The 25,531-nt window shown below is 41.6% G+C and overlaps 1 protein-coding gene across 3 annotated transcripts in view; it reads right to left on the bottom strand.

Moving 5' to 3' along the window:
- Positions 1–25,531, bottom strand: part of GSDME (gasdermin E) — a 73,559-nt gene that overhangs the window by 42,628 nt on the left and 5,400 nt on the right. For 2 of the 3 annotated variants that reach the window (XM_045864557.3, XM_064575159.1), the window contains exons 2-3: positions 18,364–18,593; positions 15,487–15,679 (exon numbers count right to left, since the gene is read on the bottom strand). In XM_045864557.3, the coding sequence (XP_045720513.1) occupies positions 15,487–15,679; positions 18,364–18,574 (404 nt within the window). In that variant the 5' untranslated portion in view covers positions 18,575–18,593. Of the gene's footprint in view, positions 1–15,486; positions 15,759–18,363; positions 18,594–25,531 lie in introns of those variants that run through there. The other variant, XM_064575160.1, reaches the window with a different exon arrangement.

Below are 25,531 nucleotides of genomic sequence, written 5' to 3'. Positions count from 1 at the left end.
GAAAGACCTAAATGTGAGACCCGATGCCATAAAAATCCTAGAAGAGAGCACAGGCAGTAATGTCTCTGACATCTGCTGTAGCAACATTTTTCTAAATGTGTCCCCTGAGGCCAGGGCAATAAGAGCAAAAATAAAACTAGTGGGATTCCATCCAAGGGACATATGGCTTCTGACTCCTGGACCAGTGCTCTTTCCACTGCACTGCTCTGAAAACTAACAAGAGGCACGGGGCACAGAGGCGCTCTGGAAAAAGGGCAGGATGGCCAGAGCCGGGAACAGACTGGGGACATTACAAAGACGCCAGAAGATGGTGGCTGGCCTCCGACTGCAAGAGTATTTAGCACGAATTACTAACCCACAGAACCACAGAAGCACACCGATGATTAAAGCCTTAGCAGTTTAGGTGTTTCTTTCAGAAAGTTGTGATGGATCGGCTAAAGCTGCAGCGAAAGAGGCGCGTGCTCCCAGACCCGCTTGGGGCCACAAAGGCTGCTGACACGAGGCCCGCGCACACGGCTCGGGAGCTCAGCTCTGCTCTTATGACAGGTCGCTGAGCAGCGAAGGCGGCTTCTCTTACCGGAGCCAACGTCCTCCAGCCTACAGATGCAGCAAAACGCCCACCGCGGCTGTGGCACGAGGCTAATTTCGGGCACCGCCCCCTAAAATCCTGAAATGCAGATGCCGATGCCGCTTCCATCTGCCTGTTTACCCCCTCGAGGGGACACGCTTTGCCCTTCCAAGCCTGCATGCTCCCTGAGAGGGAAAGGGGGACCTCCGGGTGCTGCACTGGGCCCTCGGGGCCTGGAAGGTTCTGGCACCCTGAGTGTGCTTCACCACTAGCTGCACACCCCAAGTTTGTTCAGGCTTGAGAGCCTGATGTCGGTGGACGGCAGGGGGAGAGCCGGCCCCACAGATGGGTCTTTCAGCCAAGTCTGATCATTCCATTGCTCTTTTTTTTTTTTTAAAGATTTTATTTTATTATTTATTTGAGAGAGAGAATGAGAGAGAGAGAGCATGAGAGTGGGGAGGGTCAGAGGGAGAAGCAGACTCCCTGCTGAGCAGGGAGCCCGATGTGGGACTCGATCCTGGGACTCCAGGATCATGACCTGAGCCGAAGGCAGTCGCTTAACCAACTGAGCCACCCAGGCGCCCCATTCCATTGCTCTTAGCAGGGACTGCAGTAGGATGGTCCACTGTGACAATTCTGGGCCACTGAGACTTGAGGAAAACCTGCTGAGGGTTCTCACAAGGTTTTTTCCTTCCTCTTAAAATGAGGTACACAGAAGAGACCGCTTTTCTGCCCCTAGGCCTTGTTGTCCGCAATGCAGCCATTTGGGGACCAACAGAAGTAGGCTACTGAGACGCACAATGCACAGAGGCTACCACAGGGGTGCTCCACAGAGCCACTGGATTGACCATCCACCATTCACTTGGGTTAAGGATGGCTCATCCCACCTCAAGATGATTCCTGATGTGAGGTTCTTTGCAACTAGAGACACCCTAACTGGCTCGTGAAGTTACTGTCACCTTATTCCACGGGGAGACAAGCAACACAGAGGGCTTATAAACCAATGACCCGAAGGCGCACAGCTAATAACGGCCAGGATCAGGATGCACATGAACGTGTCCATAGCGCACGTTTCCATCTTCCCTCTCCCTCCAAGGCCTCCACTGGGTGTTGCATACAGAAAGTACTAAATACATGCTTGTTAACAGACCAGCAGCCTTTCTGCTCCCCAGAGACTAGCAGCAGACCCTCTCGGACACTGGAGCAGTCACCCATGGGCTGGCTCCTCACCACCAAGCAAGAGACTCCATTTCAACCATGAAAGAAATTTCCCACACACCAGAGATACCAAACCCAAAGCAGGGGTCAGGAAATCTCTAGAAACCTGAACTACTGCACCCTGAGGCCTCTGGTGTAATCTAATGAGAAAGGCCTCGCTCTCTCTCTCTCACTTGGCTGTGACTTCAGGACTGTAAGTTGCCTGAAAAAAATAAAAATCAAGGCACAATGCTAACCCCCCATGATTACCAACATGACCAGGTACCCCCCGACACACCGAGACAGCTCCACCTCTGTTCACATTATAGTCTATAGGACACCTCATCCCGCTCACATACAACCCAGGCAGAGAGAGGAAAAAACAACTGAGCAATCAGAGACGTTCAGCTTCCAGACAGACTAATCCGTTCGCTGCTACCAGTGGGTGAGACACGGCAGGTCTGCAAGATGAGAAACCAAGTGGAGCTGAGGCTGAGCTGAGTTCATGCAGGAGCCCTTGGGACATTCTTCTTTCCAAACTCTGTGCTTCAGCAGCTAGACTGGAAAAATTAGGTGTTTTGTGCACCTGGGCTTAAATCCTGAGTCCGGGCAAACTAATTAACATCAGCAATTGAGGCTGCTCAGATGTAAAATGAAGATGCCCCAATGATGCGCTCAAGCGGACAGTGCTTGAGAAGAAGAGGAGGGCCGTGCAGGGCCACAGGTGAGCCAGACGATGTGCCGGGAGGAACACGCACATGGAGGCAGGCAGGTGCGACGTATGTTCCCCCACAGAGTCACACTGGTTTGTGTCCTGATAGCGGAATCGTTGGGTGACGTGGCTCCTGAAGGCAGTGGGGCTAATCTGAGGAATTGGCCAGAAACAGAGGAGGTGAATCTGTGTGTGTTCTTCTGGGCACCTGTGTGGACGGGAGTGAAGGAGCTTTCAGACAAGGCCTGAAGGTGAGAAAGAGCCCGGAGCTTAATCCCAGGAACTGAGACAAGTTCAGGGGACTGGCCTGGAGAGTGTGAGGGGGGAATGGTGGGGAAGGACACTGAAGAGCAAAAGCCGGGCCGTGTCAACCAGACAGGGGTGTGGACATCATCCTAAGACACCGGAAAGCACAGAGGGCACAGAAGGCACGAGCCAGGCAGGGCCATGCTCCAACCCCCTGCCTGTGGAGAACCCACTGGGAGGGGGGACAGTGGGTACAGAGAGGAGGACATCTGCTAGGAGGCTCAGTGGACATCCACAGAAGAGATGGCAGAGGCCAGCACCAGGGAAGTGGTTGTGAGGCCAGGACCATGGGAACAGGTAAGAAAGATACAGAAGAGGTAGAGTCAACTAGCGAGAGACTAGGTATGGGAGAGAAGCTGAGGAAGGAGCCACGTCTGGTACTAAGATTTCTGGCTGAAACAACTGGACTTAAGCCTCACCAACCAGCACCTCAAAGGGAGTCAGGCCAAGAAGCAGGTTCAGACAGAAGATGACAATTTCAGTGATGGCTACAGTCTATGTGTCAGACCCCATGTGAAGAGCCCAGGTGGGATAAACATCAGCTCGTCTGAACTTGAACTTTGATCGTTCCAGGTAATCCAATTTTGCACACCACATCTCATCAATCTTAAAACACATATTTTTTTCACATCTTAACATCTGAAATCAGGATGTTTTAAAACTGACGGGTGACATGGTTTAATTGGCAGTGTTCTTTCTTAGTGATACGTAAAACAGCGGTGCATCTTACAATGGATGACATCTTGGATTTGATGAAATATGATAATGTCTACCAATCTTAGAAGAATACAGTACTTGAATGTCTCTTGTTAGGACATAAATCCTACCTAGTTCCAAAAAGATCTGAAGTAGCCTGTCAAAGTAAAGCTGATAGGACAAGTTGGGTTCTGCAAAAAAATAAAAACCACTCCCAGAATCAAATATTGGAAAGAATCCCCAGAACGCCCTTGTCTCCCACATGAGGGGTTATTTAGCTGGCCATGATTTACACTGTGGATAAAAATAACAGAAGGTCAAACAAACTTCCAGGAACCCCCAATCCTAAGAACTAAGACCAAAACCAGGACACAGAATAATTTGAAAAAAATAACAGTAAGTTCACCGACTTTCAGACAGCACAGAAATGGGTGTGGCCTGAGGTCTCAGAAAAGACATCTTTTATTTTTTTATTTTTTAAAGATTTTATTTATTTATTTGACAGAGAGAGAGAGAAAACAAGCAGGGGGCGCAGCAGAGGGAGAGGGAGAAGCAGGCTTCCCGCTGAGCAGAGCCCGATGTAGGGCTCTATCCCAGGACCCTGGGATCATGACCTGAGCCGAAGGCAGACACTTAACTGACTGAGCCACCCAGGCGCCCCAGAAAAGGTATCTTTTTAAAAGAGTGGACTTGGTGGGGCCTTGAAAACTTCGTAGCTGCATTTCCCACAAAGAATGTGATGACCAAGGCAAAGCCCACTAATGTCTTCCTGATGTAGTTCAAGGGCTCTGTGTAGCTTTATTCAAGAATCGAACGAGCACTTCCCGTGACAAAACATGCAAAGAGAACAGCCTCCTGCTTCCAGACTTGGTGGCACAGCTTCGCGTCAGGGTCCACACTCATTTCGGAAGAAGCCAGGCTGTGGCTAAGGCAGGAACCAGAGCCTCTCCCACCCTCCCTGAAGGTAGCTAGTCCTCCCACGGTGGGGTTCCCAAGGGAGACTACACAGCTGCCTGCCTCCTCCAAGATGCAAACTTCAGAAAAGCTACACGTCAGGGCGCCTGGGTGGCTCAGATGGTTAAGCGTCTGCCTTTGGCTCGGGTCATGATCCCAGGGTCCTGGGATCGAGTCCCACATCGGGCTCCCGGCTCAGCGGGGAGCCTGCTTCTCCCTCTGACCCTCTCCCCTCTCATGCTGTTTCTCTCTCGCTCGCTCTCTAAAAAATAAATAAAATCTTTAAAAAAAAAAAAAAAAAAGAAAAGCTACACGTCAGAAACTCCAGGAATGTCACTTTATTTCTCCTCTGAAACTCGGCATCTCCCTGCTCTGTTTTCAAAGGCTAAGTCACACGTTTCCCTCTGACAGCTCTGACCTTTCCTGGCTTTTCTAACTATACTCTATTTGGGGCTAGCGATAACAGCCATAGTTATAAAAGGGTTCCCACTAATGACTACATGCCGCACGAACTTGCCATGCACCATGCTTTGTTTATATTCTCTTATTTAATTCTCACACAAATGCCTTGGGAACACTAATCCCATTTTATTAATGAAATCCGGGGCAGTGAAGGAGAAAAAGATGGCTCCTATGTCTTGGTTTAAAGAAAAAGATCTTTTTTGTGGAGCCTGGGTGGCTCAGTCGGTTAAGCGTCTGCCTTCGGTTCAGGTCATGATCCCAGGGTCCTGGGATTGAGCCCTGCTTCGGGCTCCCTGCTCCGCGGGAAGCCTGCTTCTCCCTCTCCCACTCCCCCTGCTTGTGTTCCCTCTCTCGCTGTCTCTCTCTGTCAAATAAATAAAACCTTTCTAAAAAAATAAGTAAATAAATAAAAATAAAATTTTTTGTGTGTAAACCGCTGGAATTCAGAAGTATTTAGATATAATAAGACTGAGTGTAATTTTGAAATATTTTAAGTAATTACGAAGGTCTGTCATTGCCCTACCATTGCTGACATGGTATGTCAGTCCCGCAGCATTTATAAGTTGGAATTCTTAATGAAAAGCCCAACTTCTAATTATCACAGAGTCATTCAGAAACTGAATCTGTTCTACCAGAATTTGCTTTACCATACAACAGAGAAGGAGAATGGTATCTGCTCTGGAAATCAGTCAAAACCAAGGCCCGAACTCAGGGAGAAGGGGCTGATGTGTATACTCTGGAGTCCACTCACTTCTGGTATCTAGCCAGGAGAAAACCCTCAGAGGTCATCTAGTCAGATACTTCACCGACAGCCGAGGAAACGGAGACAAGGGGCAAAAGTGACAGAGCAAGTTACAGAAGTTATTAACCAGGAATAAACTTCCCCATACCCTAGGAGATCTGGGGCAGAGATGGGGTGGGGTGTGGTCGTTATACTTAAGGCAGTAACAAATGGCTGCTGACAGTGGGAGACAAGGCAGAAAAATGAGAGTTTATTATAAAATAATGATGGATCTTAAGATAGAATAAAACATGAATCCAAATCATTATGAAAACATCTCAATAAACACGGTATTCTCCATTAAAAAAAAAAAAAAAAAAAAAAGAAGAAGTTCCTGATATACCTTAAGCATGGTTTTCCATCAAGAATGTTTTAAGAGGGTGGCTCAGTCATTAAGCGTCTGCCTTCGGCTCCGGTCATGATCCCAGGGTCCTGGGATTGAGCCCTGATCAGCAGGAGACCTGCTTCTCCCTCCCCCTGCTTGTGTTCCCTCTCTTGCTGTCTCTCTCTCTGTCAAATAAATAAATAAAATCTTTTTTAAAAAAAAAAAGAATGTTTTAAGATAAACACAGAGCTCGCATTCAAAGAGGTCAGCTCCAGGTATCTGGAAGGTTAATTCTAGTAGAATACCTTCATGACCAACAATGCTAGATAAATGTTATATATGCAGGCGCTTGTTTTTTCAAGGATAGATGAAGTTTGTTTTTGAGATGTACACACATCTCATGGACAATAGAGCTAATACTCTGAATTCTGAGGGCTAAAATAACTTTTACACAGATGACAACTTATCTAAATGACCTGAAATAAAATGACTGACTGCAAATAAGTCCTCAAGAATGTACAGTACTTAAGCATTACTAATTACCACTCCCAAGGCCACATATATGTCAAACAGCACCTTATCAATCCAATGATGTTATGGGAGTCCAAATATAGGCAGACGATGTAGATAGGAATTTATGACTCCAGCATGAAGTAAGAAGTATATTCGCTCTACATGCTGTCCCACGACTGGGAGAGTCTTCCCTTGCCACCCCTTTCCCTCCCTGTGTAGCTCACCTTTACCTCTTAGCAACAGAACAAGGAGGAGGGGACTCTGTCAGAAGACACACCTTCCATTTCTAGATGTTAAATGTGTTCCTTCCCATGTTCCTGGTGTCACCCCCTTCCCCACCCCAGGCCATCTCTTCCCCATCACCTCTACAATGAACAGGTTTCTAAAGACCCTCCTGAGGTGATCTCATCCCTGTGTACAGCACCTCCAGGTGGGTAGGCCTAGCCAAGCACTGGGCTTGCTCACGCATGTGTCTGGTCCACTGTGCTGGGAACCTGGATTCCTGCTTTACCTTGACATCCTATGCTAGAACTTCAGCTACTTTTACCTCAGCCAGTTTCTTTGCCTCACAGCCACTTAAACACAATTTTGAGGAAAGAACAGGAACCTTGGAGCCAGAAAATCCTGGGTTGAATCCCAGCTCCAGCATCCAAATTGAGCTCTGGGACTGAAAACAAGTTACTTTTCCTTCCTAAGCTTTAGCTCCTTAAGTGTAAAAGAAGAGAATTGTGCAGAGTAAATGCACACTTTGTGTCTGGGCCATCAAGTGCCTGGCACACAGTAGGTGCTCAGCAGATGCTTGTTTCCTTCCTCTCCCTCTCTCTCTGTCTTCCCACTTACAACTGCTGGCAAGAACTTCTTTCTCTTCAGAATATTTTCTCCTCTCTCTACTCACTGACCCCTCTCTGTATGCCTCCTGTTGCACTACCTTCTACACCTGCCTCACAAAGAGGATTTGGAAAACCTATACTGGGAAATGAGATTGCAAAGCATTGCCAAACGTGGTTCATAAAATAGAAGTAACAAACCTGCACAAAAGGGCTCAACTATAGAGGTCTGTCTGATGACTGAACAACAGAGGCCCCTGGACACTCCCAATCCACCTGTCCTTCTTCCCCTTTCTTTGCCAGACTTAGCAAGTAAAAATGCATGATGCCCAGATAAATTTTATTTTCAGATAAACAACAGAGATGTTTCTGGTGAGTCCCAAATATTGTAATAGAAAAGGAAAATGCCTCCCTAGCAAAGAAAAAAAGCCACAGAGAAAGGAAAATAAAGACTATGACTGTCACAGGAAGAGGTGGCTATCCCTTCCACCCGATGTCACCAGAGAGAGCTTAAAGTTCTCTGACCAAAAGGGGATTCCTGCCAGAGTCTTGGAGTCCTACGAAGTACTGGGAGGCAGTGAATAATGGCCAAGGTCTTTCAAGTCCATTTAGCACCAGTGGTTAGTGAATGAGTTTTGAAGACTGCAGTTGCCTCAGCGTTCTCAAGGTCTATACAAAAAGACACCCACTAAATGCTTGATACATGACTTTTATGGTAGTATTTACTCATTAATTTTTTAAACAGAATTTTGTTCAATGAGTGAATGTATTTTATATTTCATATAATCTTAAGAATTTTGGAAAAGTGAAAATAAACCACCTATACCTAAATGCAAGTGAGTTTTCTCTTTATTTGCAGTTGCATTTTCTGTTTTAAAAGAAAAAGAGTAAAAAAAAAGGATGAAAGAAAGAAAAAGGGTGATAAAACTACACAGGAAAACACACATATGTTAATGTACAAACTGAAACATCAGCTCTCACGAGAATGATTGCAATCACCACTCAACTGACTCCCTGCTTCCACTTATCCAGTTTCCTCTCAAACCAGCAGCCAGAATGATCCCTCTAAAAAATAAGTCCCACATGCCACTTCCCATCTCACTCTGAATAAAAGCTAAAGCCTTTACAGTGGCCTGCAAGTCCCTGTAGGACCTGCCATCCACTCCTTTTACCCCCTCAGGCCTCCCCTTCTCCTGCCCAGCTTACTTACTCCAGCCACACTGACCCCTGCCCACAACGCTCTTGCCCAGGATACCCCTATACTTGAATCTGTCCTCCTTCAAATCTTTGCACTGATGCCAACTTCCCTGCAATGCCTTCTCTGGCCACTTTTTTCAAACCATAAACCCCATTCCTAGTTGTACATTTTGTGTCTCTCCCCACTAGAATGTACAGCAGAAATGTTGGCACTTTGTTCACTGCAGGATCCCAAGCATGCGGAATGGTACATGGCACATATAGGCACTCAACAACATTTTTATTGAATGTTCAATAAACAGAAGGTAAAAATAATGAGTTACACCAGGTAAAATGTATTTACTACAAGCTAAGCAATGAATAACTATGGGGTTTTCTTCAAGATTTCAAAGTTGAAAACCAGCTCTTCTGCTAAAGCCCCTAATTTGCTTTCTTCTTTTCCTAATCAGAAAGCTAGCAAGAGCCAGAGGGGAATGTCATTTTCTTCCTTCTGATATCAATATTCAAAAATGTAGGACATAGCATTCTCCCTGTTGGCATTTTATAAATAGCATATTTAAAAAAAAAAAAAGTACATATTTGCCTGAAGTAACATCCTTTTAGAGCGCTTCCCTTAAATGTAAATGGACTAAATTTTCCAATAAAAATGCAAAGAGTGGCTGAATGGATTAAAGATAAAAAAACACTCGAGACCCATCTATATGCTGCCTACAAGAGATTCACTTAAGATATAAAGACACACAAACTGACAGTGAAGGGCTGGAAAAAGATATTGCATGTAAATGGAAACCAAAAGAAAGCTAAGCTAGCTATACTTATAGCAGACAAAAAAGACTTTAAAACAAAGACTGTAATAAAAAACAAAGAAGGGGGGCGCCTGGGTGGCTCAGTCATCAAGCGTCTGCCTTCGGCTCAGGTCATGGTCCCAGGGTTCTGGGATCAAGCCCCACATCGGGCTTCTTGCTCCTTCTCCCTCTCCCACTCCCTCTGCTTGTGTTCCCTCTCTTGCTGTGTCTCTGTCAAATAAATAAATAAAATCTTTAAAAAATTAATTAATTAATTAATGACAAAGAAGAGCATTATTTGATGTTAAAGGGGTCAACCTAACAAGAGAATGTAACATTTGTAAATGTTTATGTACCTAACATAGGAGCACCTAAATACGTAAAGCAAATATTAACAGACCTAAAGAAAGAAATAGACAGCAATACAATAATAGTATGGGACTTTAATATCCCACTTTCATCAATGAATAGATCATCTCAGATAGGTTATCAAGAAGGAAATATCAGCCTTAATGACATGTTAGACCAGGTGGACTTAACATATATACAGAACATTCTATCCAAAAGCAGAATACACATTCCTCTCATGTGCATATGGAACATTCTCCAGGATAGACTATTATGTTAGGCCACAAAACAATTCTTAATAAATTTAAGAAGACTGAAATCTTATCAAGAATCTTTTCTGACCACAATGGTATGAAACTAAAATCAATTACCAGAAGAAAACTGAAAAATTCACAAAGATGTGGAGATTAAACAACATGCTATGGAACAACCAATGGGTCAAAAAAGAATCAAAAGATTAATAAAAAAGAAAATACCTTGAGACAAATGAAAATAAAAATATAACACACCAAAACTAATGGGATGCAGCAAAAGTTGCTCCGAGAAGGAAGTACATAGCAATAAGTGCCTACACCTAAAGAAACAAGAAAGATCTCAAATAAACAACCTAACATTATAACTCCAGGAATTACAAAAAGAACAAAGCCCAAAAATAATAGAAGGAAAAAACAAAGACAAAAACAGAAATAAATGAAATAGAGACTAACAAGACAAAAGAAAAGATCAATGAAACTAACAGCTGGTTCTTTGGAATGACAGACAAAATTGACAAACTTTTAGCTAGACTCACCAAGAAGAGAGGATTCAAATAAATAAAATCAGAAATGAAAGAGGAGACATATTAAAATTGATACCACAGAAATACAAAGGATCATAAGAGACTACAATGAACGATTATACACCAACAAATTGGACAACCTAAAAGAAAACAATAAATGCCTAGAAACATACAACCTACCAAGAATAAATCAGAAGAAATAAAAAATCTGAACAGTCCAATCACTAATAAGGAGATTGAATTAGTAATCAAAATCTCCCAACAAACAAAAGTCCAGAACCAGACATCACTGGTGAATTCTACCAAACATTTAAAGAACAGCAATCCTTTTCACTCTTCCAAAAAACAAAAAAGGAGAGAACACTTCCAAACTCATTTTATAATGCCAGCGTTACCCTGATACTGAAACTAGACAAGAACATCACAGAAAAGAAAATTATGAGGCACCTGGGTGGTTCAGTTGGTTAAGCATCTGCCTTTGGCTCAGGTCATAATCCCAGGGTCCTGGGATCAAACCCCACAACAGGCTCCCTGGGGAGCCTGCTTCTCTCTCTCCCTCTGCCTGCTGCTCCCCCTGCTTGTGCTCTCTCTCTGTCTCACTCAAATAAATAAATAAAATCTTAAAAAAAAAAAAAAGAAAATTATAGGCCAGTTGGGTAACAGATGTTAACACAAGACTTATTGTGGTAATCATTTCACAATATATACAAATATTGAATCATTATGTTGTACACTCAAAACTAATAGTATGTTGCATGTCAATTTAAAATTTAAATTTAAAAAAAGAAAGAAAATTACAGGCCAATATCCATGATGGACATAGATGCATAAATTCTCAACACAATATTAGCAAACTGAAGAAAACACCACATTAAAAGGATCTTACATAATGATCAAGTCGGATTTACTCCAGGGATGCAAGGATGGTTCAATATCCATGAACCAATCAATGTGATACACCACCTTAACAAAATGAAACATAACATCCATATGATCATCTCAATAAAAAAAACTGTTTACAAAATTCAACACCCCTTTATGATAAAACCTCTCAACAAAGTAGGTATAGAGGGAACATACCTCAATATAATAAGGCCATATATGATAAGTTCACAACTAACATCATACTCAACAGTGAAAAATCCAAAAGCCTGGGGCGCCTGGGTGGCTCAGTTGTTAAGCGTTTGCCTTTGGCTCAGGTCATGATCCCAGGGTCCTGGGATCAAGCCCTGCATCGGGCTCCCTGCTCAGTGGGAAGCCTGCTTCTCCCTCTCCCACTCCCCCTGCTTGTGTTCCCTCTCTCACTGTCTCTCTCTATCAAATAAATAAAATCTTTTTTTTAAAAATCCAAAAGTCTTATCTCTAAGATTAGGACAAGACAAGGATGCTCACTCTCTACTTTATTCAACATAATACTGGAAACCCTAGCCAGAGTAATTAGGCAAGAAAAAGAAATAAAATGCAACCACACAGGAAAGGAAAAAGTAAAACTATCATTATTTGCATATGACATGACATTACAAATAGAAAATCCTAAAAACCCCACCAAAAAACTGTTGGAACTAATAAAGAAATTCCGTAAAGTTCCAGGATACAAAATCAATATGCAAAAATCTGTTGAATTTCTATACACTGATATGAACATTCAAAAAGAGAAATTAAGAAAATAATTTCATTTATAACTGCATCAAAAAGAATAAAATACCTAATAATAAACTTAACCAAAGAGATGAATATTCTGTACACTGAAAACTGTATGACCCTGATAAAAATAAATTGAAAAATAAATAAATAATAAGATATTCCGTGCTAATGGATTAGAGTATCACTAAAATGTCCCTACTATCCAAAACAATCTACAGACTGAATGTAATTCCCATTAAAATTCGAATGCATTGGGACTCCTGGGTGGCTCAGTCAGTTAAGCATCTGCCTTCAGCTCAGGTCATGATTCCAGGGTCCTGGGATTGAGTCCCGTGTTGGGCTTCCTGCTCAGCAGGGAATCTGCTTCTCCCTCTCCCTCTGTCTCCTCCCCTCTGCTCATGTTTTGTCTCTGTCTCTCAATCTCTCTATAAAATAAATATATTTTTTTAAGATTTTATTTATTTATTTGACAGAGAGAGAGACAGCGAGAGAGGGAACACAAGCAGGGGGAGTGGGAGAGGGAGAAGCAGGGTTCCCGCAGAGCTGGGAGCCCAATGCGGGGCTCGATCCCAGGACCCTGGGATCATGACCTGAGCCAAAGGCAGCCACTTAACTGACTGAGCCACCCAGGCGCCCCTAAATAAAATCTTTAAAAAAAAAATTCCAATGCATTTTTCACAGAAAGGAAAAACTCTAAAAATTCTAAAATTTGAATGGAACCACAAAAATCCCTGAGTAGCCAAAGCAATCTTGAGAAAGAACAAAGCTGGAGGCATCACACTGTCTTATTTCAAACTATATTACAAAACTACACTAATCAGAACAGTAAGATTTGGACATAAAAACAGACATATAGATCAATGGAACAGAATACAGAGTCCAGAAATAAAAACGTGCACATACAGTCATTTAATTAATGACAAAGGAGTCAAGAATATAAAATGGGGAAAGGACAGTCTCTTCAATAAATGGTATTAGAAAAACTGGATAGCCACATGCAAAAGAATGAAACTGGGCCACCATCTTACACCATCCACAAAAATTAACTCCGAGTGGATTAAAGACTTTAATGTTACACCTGAAACCATAAAACTTCTAGAAGAAAGCATGGGTGGTAAGTACTTAGACATCAGCCTTGGCAATGATTTTTTGAATCTGACACCAAAAGCAAAAGCAACAAAAGCAAAAATAGCAAATGGGACTACATCAAACTAAAACACTCCTGCACAACAAAGGAAACCATCAACAAAATGAAAAGGCAACCTACTGGATGGGAAAAAATATTTGCAAATCATATATTTAATACAGAGTTAATATATAAAATATATAAAGAACTCCTACAATAGAAAAAAGAAATCAATTTTTAAAGTGGTTAGATCTGAATAGACATTTTTCCAAGGAAGACATACAGATAGCCAATGGCTACATGAAAAGATGCTTGGTATCACTCATCATCAAGGAAATACAAATCAAAACCACAATGAGATATCACCTCCCACCTGTTAGAATAGCTAGTATCAAAAAGACAAGAAGTAATAAGAATTGGAGGGGATGTGGAAAAATGGGAACCCTTGGCTCTGTTGGTGGAATTATAAATTGGTGCAACCACCAAGGAAAACAGTATAAAGGTTCCTCAAAAAATTAAAATAGAACTACCATAGGATCCAGAAATTTCATTTCTGGGTATTTATGCAAAGTATTTAAACATTTACTCAAAAAGATTTGCACACCCATGTTCACTGCAGCATTATTTAGAATAACCAAAATATAGAAACAATCTAAGTGTCCATGGATAGATGAATGGATAAAGAAATATGACATATATATGTTATATTGTGACTTATAGTAAGAAATACATATTTGGTCTTCAACCCAGTTCTTGGCATGGAACTTCTAACCCTTGGAATTTCCTGTGATAAGAGCAATAAAGGTGTCTTTTGTTATGTTAATGAGGTGACTTTTGGAAAGCCCTTAGGTAACCTAAAGACGGGGGCTGTTGTCCCGGGAGCCAACCAGGTAATTAGAAGGTTTTAACTTTCAGTACTTCCACCCCAACCTCTAGGGAAGGGAGAGGGGCTGGAGGTTGAATCAATCACCAATGGTCCATGATGATTTAATCAATTGTGACTATGTGATAAAGCCTCCATAAAAACCCAAAAAGACAGGATTCAGAGAGCTTCTGGATCGGTGAACACATGAAGATTTGGAAAGAGTGGTGACCTGGAGAAAGCAGGAGGCCCATACCCTGCCCCATGCATCTCCTCCACCTGGCTGTTCCTGAGTTATACCCTTTTATAATAAAACAGTGATTCTACTATGTAAAACGTTTCATATTTCAAATTAATTGAACTCAGGGAGGGGATCACGGGAATCTGATTTTTAGTCAGTTGGTCAGAAGTACAGTTAACAACCTGGACTTGTGAAGGGCATCTGAAATCCAAGGAGGGAGTCGTGGGAACCTCCAATCTGTGGCCCCCATAGTCAGAAGCACAAGGAACAGCCTGGGCTTGCTGCTGGCATCTGACTCAGAGTAAGGGCTGAGGACAGTCTTTTTAGGACTGAGCCCTTACCCTGTGAATCTGATACTATCTTTAGGTAGACAGTATCATCAGGGAGTTGAATTCTCAGACACTGCTGGAGTTGGGTCAGGAACCTAATTTAATGCATATACAATGGAATATTATTCAGTCACATAAAAGAAGGAAATCTTGCCATTTGGGACAACGTGGATGGAGCTTGAGGGGATTATGCTAAGTGAAATAAGTCACACAGAGGAAGAAAGAGCCCAATCTCACTTATATATGGAATCAAAACAAACAAACAAGCTCATGGATTCAAAGACCAGATTAGTGGTTGCCAGAGTGGAGGGTAGGGGTACATGAAATGGGTAAAGACCAAAAGGTACAGACTTCCCATTATGAAATAAGTCCTAGAGATGTAATGTACAGTACACTGACTATAGTTAATAATACTGTATTGCATGTTTGAGAGTTGCCGAGAGAATAAATTTTAAAAGTTCTCATCGCAAGAAAAAATATATTTGCAACTATGTATAGTGATAGATGCTAACTAAACTTACTGTGGTGATCACCTTGCAATAGGGACAAATAACAAATCATTATATTGTGCACCTGGAAACTAATACAACGTTATATGTCAATTACACCTCAATCAAAAAAAATAATAATAATAATACGTCTCCCCACTCAAGCTAAGAACAATCAAGAAATTCCAGGCTAAATTACGAGCTCTATAAAGTTTCAGCACAACATTCAATCATGTTTGCTTTTGGGCAAAGTTCCCATCTGTTGCCCTTTTTACAAAGGTCCAACTGAATGACCTTTAAAGGTGATACATGCCAAAATCCAAAATGCCAAACAGAATTCTCATTACCTCTCAGTGGAGTCTCTGATGAGCTGCTGCAGGTCCACCTCCTGCTTCCTCAGGTTTCCAAAAGAAGACTGACTTTCCACCAGTCCTTTGCCTCCAACATTCATCTTGACCTTCCCTAGCGCCGTCTCGATGGTCCCATTCACGTGGTTTTGAAACTTGCTCTCATATTTCACAAAGTCTGACTCCACGACCACTGGAGGGAATGAGACTTGCAAAGGCATCTGATGACGATATGGCCACCTAGCTGCCTTAGGCCACCTACCTTCCCAATCCTGTGGAAATCCACAGGAAACATGAAGTTCGCACTCAAAATGGAGAGCCGGCAGCCATGTTCTGTGTATGTTCTAAAGAAAATGGAGCTGGCTCACTGAGGTACTGACTGAGAGCATGGTGGGACTTGTGGCCAGGGGCTCTACTTGGTGCTCGTGGTTGTCTTTCAATTCTAATATATACATATGTAGACAGGTGCACCAAAAGTATCAGGAGAGTTTAACAAATAATTTTAAAGAAAGCCTCCTGGGGCCCATGGCAGGCTCAGTCGGAAGAGCACACAACTCTTGATCTCAGGGTTGTGAGTTTTAGCCCCACATTGGGTGTAGAGATTACTTAAAAATAAATAAGTAAATAAACTTTAAAACAAGCATCTGTTTAACCACTATCCAGATAAAATACATTAAAAAATTTTTTTTAAATAGAATATTTTCAATGTGTGCTTTTCCAGGGTGAAGACTGTAAAGGGACTTCATGAGGATGACACCGAAGCAGAGTGAAAATAGCAGCTCTGCTCATGACCCACGTCCGAGTGGTCTGCCTTACCCCGTATCTGGCAGGTCAGCCACGTGGAGCTTGGGCATCTTCCCTTCCCACCCACCAGTCTTGGAGAACATTCCCTTGGCCTTCATTACCATCTCTATGAAAAAATTTCCTTTCCCGTACTTACCTGTTTATTATTTTTTTTTAATTTTTAATTTTTTTTTGAGAGAGAGTGCGTGGGTGGAGGGAGAGAGATGCAGAGGGAGAGAGAATCTTAAGCAGGCTCCATCCCCAGCACAGGGCTCAACATGGGGCTGGATCTCACCACCCTGAGATCCTGACCTGAGCTGAAATCAAGAGTCTGATGTTTCACTGACTGAGCCACCCAGGCACCCCATGCTCACCTGTGTATATTGACCTCTACCTGGCCATTTAATTCCTTATCATACAATACCTTATCTCTACTCCTGATAAAGTCAGTGGGCATGCCTGGCCTCCCTCCCTCCCTCCCTCTCAAACACCATCCTGGGATACACAAGCTCCAGACTCCCCACCCTTACTTTCTGGCTTCCCAGACTTAGGAAGATGCCACCCCCTACCAGGTATCCCAGCTTCAATCAAGTCCTCTGGGAATTACTACGTTCCTCATCTGCTCACATCCAGGGGACTATCACATTGCCTTCAAGATCTGTCCTTCTTATCTGGACACTGAAGATAAATACCTGATGATCTCATTTCTGAATTGCCAGCCTTCTCTTATCTCCAGATTTCTACTGTTCTTATTTTTAATCCAACCAAATACCACCATAAAAATAGTGTCAGTCACTGTCGTTTGATATAGCTACATTTAGGGCCTCTTAGGAACTTCACACTGGGCTTTTTCCATTTCCCTGACCCAAGGCTCTCCTGAGCTCCTGGTTGTACTTCTAAGGGATTCAAATCTGCCTATAGTCTGAAAGGCTTCTTTCCATCCACTCACTGCCCTCAACACCTGTATTTCCTTCACTTCAGTCAAGAAAACCATTCCTCAGCAAGGATTAATGAGAATTAATCATTAATCACTATCTTTGCAATTTACAAAATAGAGAATCATCTCTGTCACCACCACCAAAAATGAGACAACTGTGAAAATGCCCTCAATTCAAAGCCTTTTCCTATTTATATCTTGTGGAATACAAACACTTTGGGAAATGTTTTGGGAAGTAGCATAGAGCACTTCTTAAGAGCTCAAGATTTTAATCACTATTCTAATATTCCTACCTATAAGAACTTGTTAACATCCATCTCCCTGAACCACAGTTTTCTCAGATGTAATCTGGAGAGAATACCTTCCTGATGGATTCTGTTACAAGCTGATGTATGTAAATCACATAACACAGAGCCAGGCACATAGCAAGTGCTCACTCTATCCACTGGGCTTAGGCCAGAACAATGTCATTTTCTGATAAAAGCAACAGTCCTAGGTTGTACAAAGTGCTACACAGATAGAAATTTTATTTCTTTACCTAGAGAAAACTCTAGCTATTTTTGGACCAGCTTGAGAGCCTGCCCTGCTCTCCCCAGAAAGCTTCCTTATGTGAGTAATAAAACTTTTCACACCCTCCTGATGGCTAGGTGGCATCATCAACCGCAACACTAAACCAGATTTTGGGTGGTAGATCCATCCTGCTGAGTGGCCACAACACTTACAATGGGCATGTCTTACTTTTGTACTCAAAACTGCAGTATTATTTTTTTTAATTAAGCTATAACTTCTCATGTCGGGCCTGTAGAATTCTGTTCATTTAAGAAAAGTATATGCCTTGAGGCACCTGTGTGGCTCAGCGCTGGACTCTTGATTTCAGTTCAGGTCATGATTTCAGGACTGTGGAATCGAGCCTCACTCGGGCACCATGCTCAGCAGGGAGTCTGCTTGAGATTCTCTCTCTGCCTCTCCCCCCCACCAAAATAAATAAAATCTTAACAACAACAAAAAAAGAAAGGATATGTCTTTAAGAGAGTGTGCAAAGAAACAGAATTCATGGTAAGGTCTCACCTTATAATCAATCACTCAAGACAGCATGTACCTAGAAGATGAATCATCTTTTCTGGGACTAACTGTAGACTATACCCAAAGAAACCTACCTGGACTCAGAAATTGGTCTTCTGTAAGTACATCTCCAAGGGTGACAGACAAAAACTGGTACTTGGGTCTCTGCCAGCACCAGAATCTCTTTTTTTTGGTCACCAGACTTAGAAGTTGTAACTTATCAGAGTCATTCAAGTTTGATACTGCAATCAGGTTACCTCCGGCATCAACTTCTTTAAGAAAATTCCTTGTTGCTTTGGCAAACATTATGAGAGCTCCAAATTACCTGAATAAAAAAACAAAACAGTTACTCCCAAATTAAATAAGAAGTTATTATTTCATTTATTTTTTTCTAAAAGTGCCTTATTTTTCCTTCATGTCAATCACTGTACATGAAAGAATACCTTCTCCTTAGAAAACCCTCTAGTGTGGGTTCAGCTGATGACAAAGAAATCAAATTGAAATACTGAAAGAGAGTATGTAAGTCTAGATAGACTAAGTTAAGCTTCAGACACAAATAACCTCCAAATATTAGTGGCTTATACCAAGAAAGGTGTATTTATTGGTCACAGTCTATGTCTGGTAGAGGAGGACAGGAGAGCTTTTCTCATCATAGTCATTCAAGGATTCAGATTGAAGGGGCAGCCACCATCCAATATGAAAGAGTTCTGGAAAGTCTCACACCAGCAATTAAATGCTCTGGCCCAAAATTCACACACATCATGTCCACTCACAATTTGTCAGAGTAGTCATATGGCCTCAGCCAGCCAGAATGGTCAGGAAATACAATTGTACCATGTATCTAACAGGTAGAGACCTGAGAGTATTTGTTGACCCACATACTGACTACCCTAATTTGTAACATACAAAGATATGACCACTTCTTTAAAGGGCAACATGCTTTTTCTTCACACTGTATGATTTCCCCTATTCACAATGCAAAGAAACTATTACTTTTTAATCCAGAAATGAAGACTAGTCACTCCTCAGCTGTAGGGAAAAAGAAGAAACACACTGGAAGATATAAAATACTGAAAAACTGGCTAAAGCCAGATTCCTATCTCATGCTGTACACAAGAGCAAATTCTCGATGGATTAGAAGGTTTTTTGAGGAAAAAAATGAAACTATAAAAGTACTAGAAAAAATACAAATAAATATTTGTTCAATTGTAGGATGAGAAAGGCCTTTAGGAAGACAAATGGCAAACTGAGAAAATACTTATAATATTTATAATGAAGAACTAGAATACTTAATATATAAAAAAATCTTTCACAAATTGTTTTTAAAACACAATAATAGAAATATGGGCAAAGGTTATAAAAAATTCACAATATATAAACTGCACCTAGCCTATATACACACACACGAATATATACATATGTGCAAACACACAAGCACACACATATATAGTTATTACTCAAAAAAAAGCAAAAGTGAAATAAGATTTTTTAAAAAATTATCCATGGTCAAAGGTTAAAATAGCTAATGGACAAGAAATGAGTTTTATTTGTATTTGTACCCTGGTGTTTGGCAGTCACAGAGATATAAAAACATAGTTTGAGAGGTGGGAGTAGTCTTAGACATTAACTAGTTCAACCCATTTGCTTTATTTTTTTGTTTTTGTTTTATTTTTTAAATTTTATTTATCTATTTAAATTCAATTAATTAGCATATAGTGTATTATTGGCTTCAGAGGTAGAGGTCAGTGATTCATCAGTCTTATATAACACTCAGTGCTCATTATATCATGTGCCCTCCTTAATGCCCATCATCCAGTTACCCCATCCCTCCACCTACCTCCCCTCCAGCAACCCTCAGTTTGTTTCCTATAGTTAAGAGTCTCTTCTGGTTTGTCTCCCTCTCTGATGACTTCACATTCAGTTTTCCCTCCCTTCCCTTAAGATCCTCTGTTTTGTTTCTTAAATTCCATATATGAGTGAAATCAACATAACTATCTCTAACTGATTTCACTTAGCATAATACCCTCTAGTTTTATCCATGTCATTGCAAATGCTAAAGTATCATATTTTTTGATGGCTGAGTAATATTCCATTGTGTATACATACCACATCTTCTTCACCCATTCATCTGTTGAAGGACATCTGGGCTCTTTCCATGTTTTGGCTATTGTGGACATTACTGCTATAAACACTGGGGTGCAGGTGCCCCTCTGGATCGCTGTTTGTATCCTTTGGGTAAATGCCTAGTAGTACAGTTGCTGGATCGTAGGGTAGTTCTGTTTTGTTTTTTGTTTTTTATAAGATTTTATTTATTTATTTGAGAGAGAGAGAAAGAGAGAGAGAAATAGCATGAGAGGGGAGAGGGTCAGAGGGAGAAGCAGGCTCCCCGCTGAGCCGGGAGTCCAATGTGGGACTTGATCCCAGGATTCCGGGACCATGACCTGAGCCGAAGGCAGTTGCTTCACCAACTGAGCCACCCAGGCGCCCTGGGTAGTTCTATTTTTAACTCTTTGGCAAACCTCCATACTGTTGTCCAGAGTGGCTGTACAAGTTTGCATTACCACAAGCAGTGTAAGAGAGTCCCCCTTTCTCCGCATCCTCACAGAGGACGAAACAAAGTTGTGTCCTGACTTTGTTAATTTTAGCCATTCTGACTGGTGTGAGGTGGTATCTCACTGTGGTTTTGATTTGTATTTCCCTGATGCGAAGTGATGTTAAGCATTTTAAGAATATTGTTAAAATGTCTATGATACCCAAAGCAATCTACACATCCAATGCAATCCCTATCAAAATATCATCAACATTTTTCAAAGAGCTGGAACAAATAATTCTAAAATTTGTATGGAACCAGAAAAGACCTGACTAGCCAAAGGAATGTTGAAAAAGAAAACCAAAGCTGGTGGCATCACAATTCTGGATTTCAAGCTCTATTACAGAGCTGTAGTAACAAGACAGTATGGTATTGGGACAAAAATAGACATGTAGATCAATGAAACAGAATAGAGAACCAAGAAATGGACCCTCAACTCTATGGTCAACTAATTTTTTTTTTTAAGATTTTATTTATTTATTTGACAGAGAGATAGCGAGAGCAGGAACACAAGCAGGGGGAGTGGGAGAGGGAGAAGCAGGCTTCCCGCCAAGCAGGGAGCCCGATGTGGAACTCGATCCCAGGACCCTGGGATCATGACCTGAGCTGAAGGCAGACACTTAACGACTGAGCCACCCAGGCGCCCTATGGTCAACTAATCTTTGACAAAGCAGGAAAGAACATCCAATGGAAAAAAGACAGTCTCTTCAACAAATGGTGTTGGGAAAATTGGACAGCCACATGCAGAAGAATGAAACTGGACCACTCTTCACACCATACACAAAAATAGACTCAAAATGGATGAAAGACCTAAATGTGAGATAAGAATCCATCAAAATCCTAGAGGAGAACAGGAGAACACAGGCAGCAACCTCTTTGACCTTGGCCATAGCAACTTCTTGCTAGACAGGTCTTCAATGGCAAGGGAAACAAAAGCAAAGATGAACCATTGGGATTTCATCAAGATAAAAAGCTTTTGCACAGCAAAGGGAACAGTCGAGAAAACCAAAAGACAACCTACCGAATAGGAGAAGATATTTGCACATGTCTTATCAGATAAAGGACTAGTAACCAAAATCTACAGAGAACTTATCGAACTCAACATCCAAAAAACAAATAATCCAATCAGGAAATGGACAGAAGAAACGAACAAACATCTCTCCAAAGAAGATGTACAAATGACCAACAGACAGAACCAACTTACATTAACATGAACCTCCTCTAGGACATCAGAAAATGTTTGTCTTACTTATCACTAGTTTTTCTCTAACGTGCCTTTTCTTAGATTACTATTCTTGCATATTAACAATAAGAATAAACATTTAAGGAAGGGATTCTAAAACATAAAAAGTTCCTTTCTTATTTGAGAGAGAGCGCTCATGTGTGCAAGCAGAGGGAGGGGTAGACGGGGAGGGAAAGGGAAAGAGAATCTGAAGCAGACTGCACACCAAGGACAGAGCCTGACACAGGGCTTAATCCCACGGCCTCGACATCATGACCTGAGCTGAAACCAAGAGTCAGCTGCTTGAATGACTGAGCCACCCAGGCACCCCTAAAAGTTCCTTTCTGATCAACAGTGAACTGTAAAAAAGGAAAACTATGTATGCTCAATTCTCATCTCTAAAGCATCTCTCACTATACTAAGTTTCTTACATGTGATGGAGCACTCATTCACTTATCAAAACATTTACTAAATCATTAATTATCCTTAAGTACCCACTATACACGGGTACTGTGTTTAAGCACTTAGGATACTGATACAAAAAGTCATCTCTATACAGATAGCCAACAAACACATGATAAGATGCTCAACATCATTCATCATTAGGTAAATGCAAATCAAAACTATGAGATACCACCTCACACCAGTCAGAACGGCTAGAATCAAAAAGACAAGAAATAATAAGTGTTGATGAGGATGTGGAGAAAAAGGAACCACGATGCACTGTTGGTGGGAATGCAAATTGGCATAGCCTTTGTGGAAAACAGTATGGAGGTTCCTCAAAAAATTAAAAATAGAAATACTGAACAATCAGTAAACCCACTACTGGATATTTACCCAAAGAAAACAAAACACTAATTGGAAAAGATATGTGCACCCCTATGTCTATTGCAGCATCGTTTACAATAGCCAAGATATGGAAGCAACCCAGGTATCCACCAACAGACAAACAGATAAAGAAGTGGTGTATATATATGCAATGGAATATTACTCAGCCATAAAAGAGAATGAAATCTTGCCATTCACGGCAACATGGATGGACCTAGAGGGTATTATGCTAAGTGAAGTCAGGCAAAGACAAATATCATAGGATTTCCCTAATATACGGAATTGAAAAAAAACACACAAAATAAATGAACAAACAAAAGTAGAAACAGATAAATAAATACAAAGAACTGATGGTTGCCAGAGAGGTGGGGTAGGGGGATGGGTGAAGGGGAGTGGATGGCACAGGCTTCCAGTTATGGAATAAGTCACAAGGATGAAAGGCACGGCACAGGGAATATAGTCAACGGCACTGTGATAGCCTTGTATGGTGACAGATGGTAGCCACACTTGTGGTGAGCATAAGGTACAGAGTTATCGGATCACTACGCTGTAGAGCTGAAACTAATGTAACATTGTGTGTCAACTCAAAAACAGACACACATATCAGTGGAAAAGAACAGAAAACCCAGAAATGGACCCACAACTCTATGGTCAACTAATCAACAAACCAGTAAAGAATATCCAATGGAAAAAAGACAGTCTCTTCAGTAATTGGTGTTGGGAAAACCAGACAGCCACATGCAGAAGAATGAAACTGGACCACTGCCTTACACCACACACAAAAACAAATTCAAAATGGATGAAAGACCTAAATGTGAGACTGGATCCTAGAGGAGAACACAGGCAGCAACCTCTTCGACCTTGGCCACAGCAACTTCTTCCTAGAAACATCACCAAAGGCAAGGGAAACAAAGGCAAAAATGAACTATTGGGACTTCATCAAGATTAAAAGCTTCTGCACAGTGAAGGAAATAGTCAACAAAACTAAAAGGCAGCCTACGGAATGGGAGAAGATATTTGCAAACAACATATCTGATAAAGGGTTAGTATCCAAAATCTATAAAGAACTTATTAAATTCAACATCCCAAAAAACGAATAATCCAGTTAAGAAATGGGCAGAAGACATGAATAGACACTTTTCCAAAGAAGACATCCAGATGGCTGACAGACACATGAAAAGATGCTCAACATCACTCATCATCAGGGAAATACAAATCAAAACCATGATGAGATACCACCTCACACCTGTCAGAAAGGCTAAAATTGACAACACAGGAAACAACAGAGGTTAGTGAGGATGCGAAGAAAGGAGAACCCTCTTGCACTCTTGGTGGGAATGCAAACTGGAGAACAATATGGAGTTCCTCAAAAAGTTAAAAATAGAACTGCCCTATGATCCAGGAATTGCACTACTAGGTATTTACCAAAAGAATACAAAAATACAGATTTGGGGGCACCTGGGTGGCTCAGTTGGTTAAGCGACTGCCTTCGGCTCAGGTCATGATCCTGGAGTCCCAGGATCGAGACCCGCATTGGGCTCCCTGCTCGGCAGGGAGTCTGCTTCTCCCTCTGACCCTCTCCCCTCTCATGTGCTCTCTCTCTCTCTCATTCTCGCTCTCTCAAATGAATAAATAAAATCTTTAAAAAAAAAATACAGATTTGAAGGGGTACATGCACCCCAATGTTTATAGCAGCATTATCAACAATAGCCAAACTATGGAGAGAGTCCAAATGTCCATCGACTGATGAATGGATAAAGAAAATGTGGTACACACACACACACACACTGGAATATTACTCAGCCATCAAAAAGAACGAAATCTTGCCATTTGCAACAATATGGATGGAACTAGAGTGTATTATGCTAAGTGAAATAAGTCAGAGGAAGACAAATACCATATGATTTCATTCATATGTGGAATTTAAGAAACAAAACAGATGAACATAGGGGATGGGGAAAATAAGGAGAGAGGGAAACAAACCATAAGAGACTCTTAAAGACAGAGAACAAACCGAGGGTTGACAGAGGGAGGTGAGTGTGGGATGGGCTAGCTGGGCGATGGGTATTTAGGAGGACATTTGCTGTGATGAGCACTGGGTGCTGTATGTAAGTGATGAATCACTGAATTCTACTCTGAAACCAATATAATACTGTATGTTAAAAAAGTGTAAATAAAAATTAAAAACAAAAACCAAAAAACAGTGTGTCAACTCTACTTCAGTAAATATATAAAGTAGCCTCTCTCCTTGATGAGCTACTAGTTGGGTGGCCAGATAGAGAAATAAACAATTAGGTTTTATGCTAGGTATTGACACAGATTGTTACAAGAAATGAACCAAGAAAAGGGCATCTAAATCCAACTAGAGAGAAGCATAGGGTCAGAGAAGTCTTCCTAAAGTGGGCAGCATCCAAGCTGCCTCTCGTGGGCTAAGCAGAAGCAAGCAGCGCAGGAGTACCGTGGGGGTGCTTAGCAGAAGAGCAGCGATTATAAAAGCCCAGCATGTGCAGGACGTGGTGGAAGGGTGGGGAAGATCGTGCCTGGCAAGATTTGTGACCGGCAAGCTCGTGATGGTCCACGAGACATCATTTTGTGTTAATAGGCCCATTGCCACTTCCTCACT

The sequence above is a fragment of the Mirounga angustirostris genome, unplaced genomic scaffold (genome assembly GCF_029215605.1).
Source record: "Mirounga angustirostris isolate CCGP_5_RB_7025 unplaced genomic scaffold, mMirAng1.0.hap1 SCAF_12, whole genome shotgun sequence".
Lineage (NCBI taxonomy): Eukaryota > Metazoa > Chordata > Mammalia > Carnivora > Phocidae > Mirounga > Mirounga angustirostris.
This window is presented reverse-complemented; position numbering and strand designations above follow the sequence as displayed.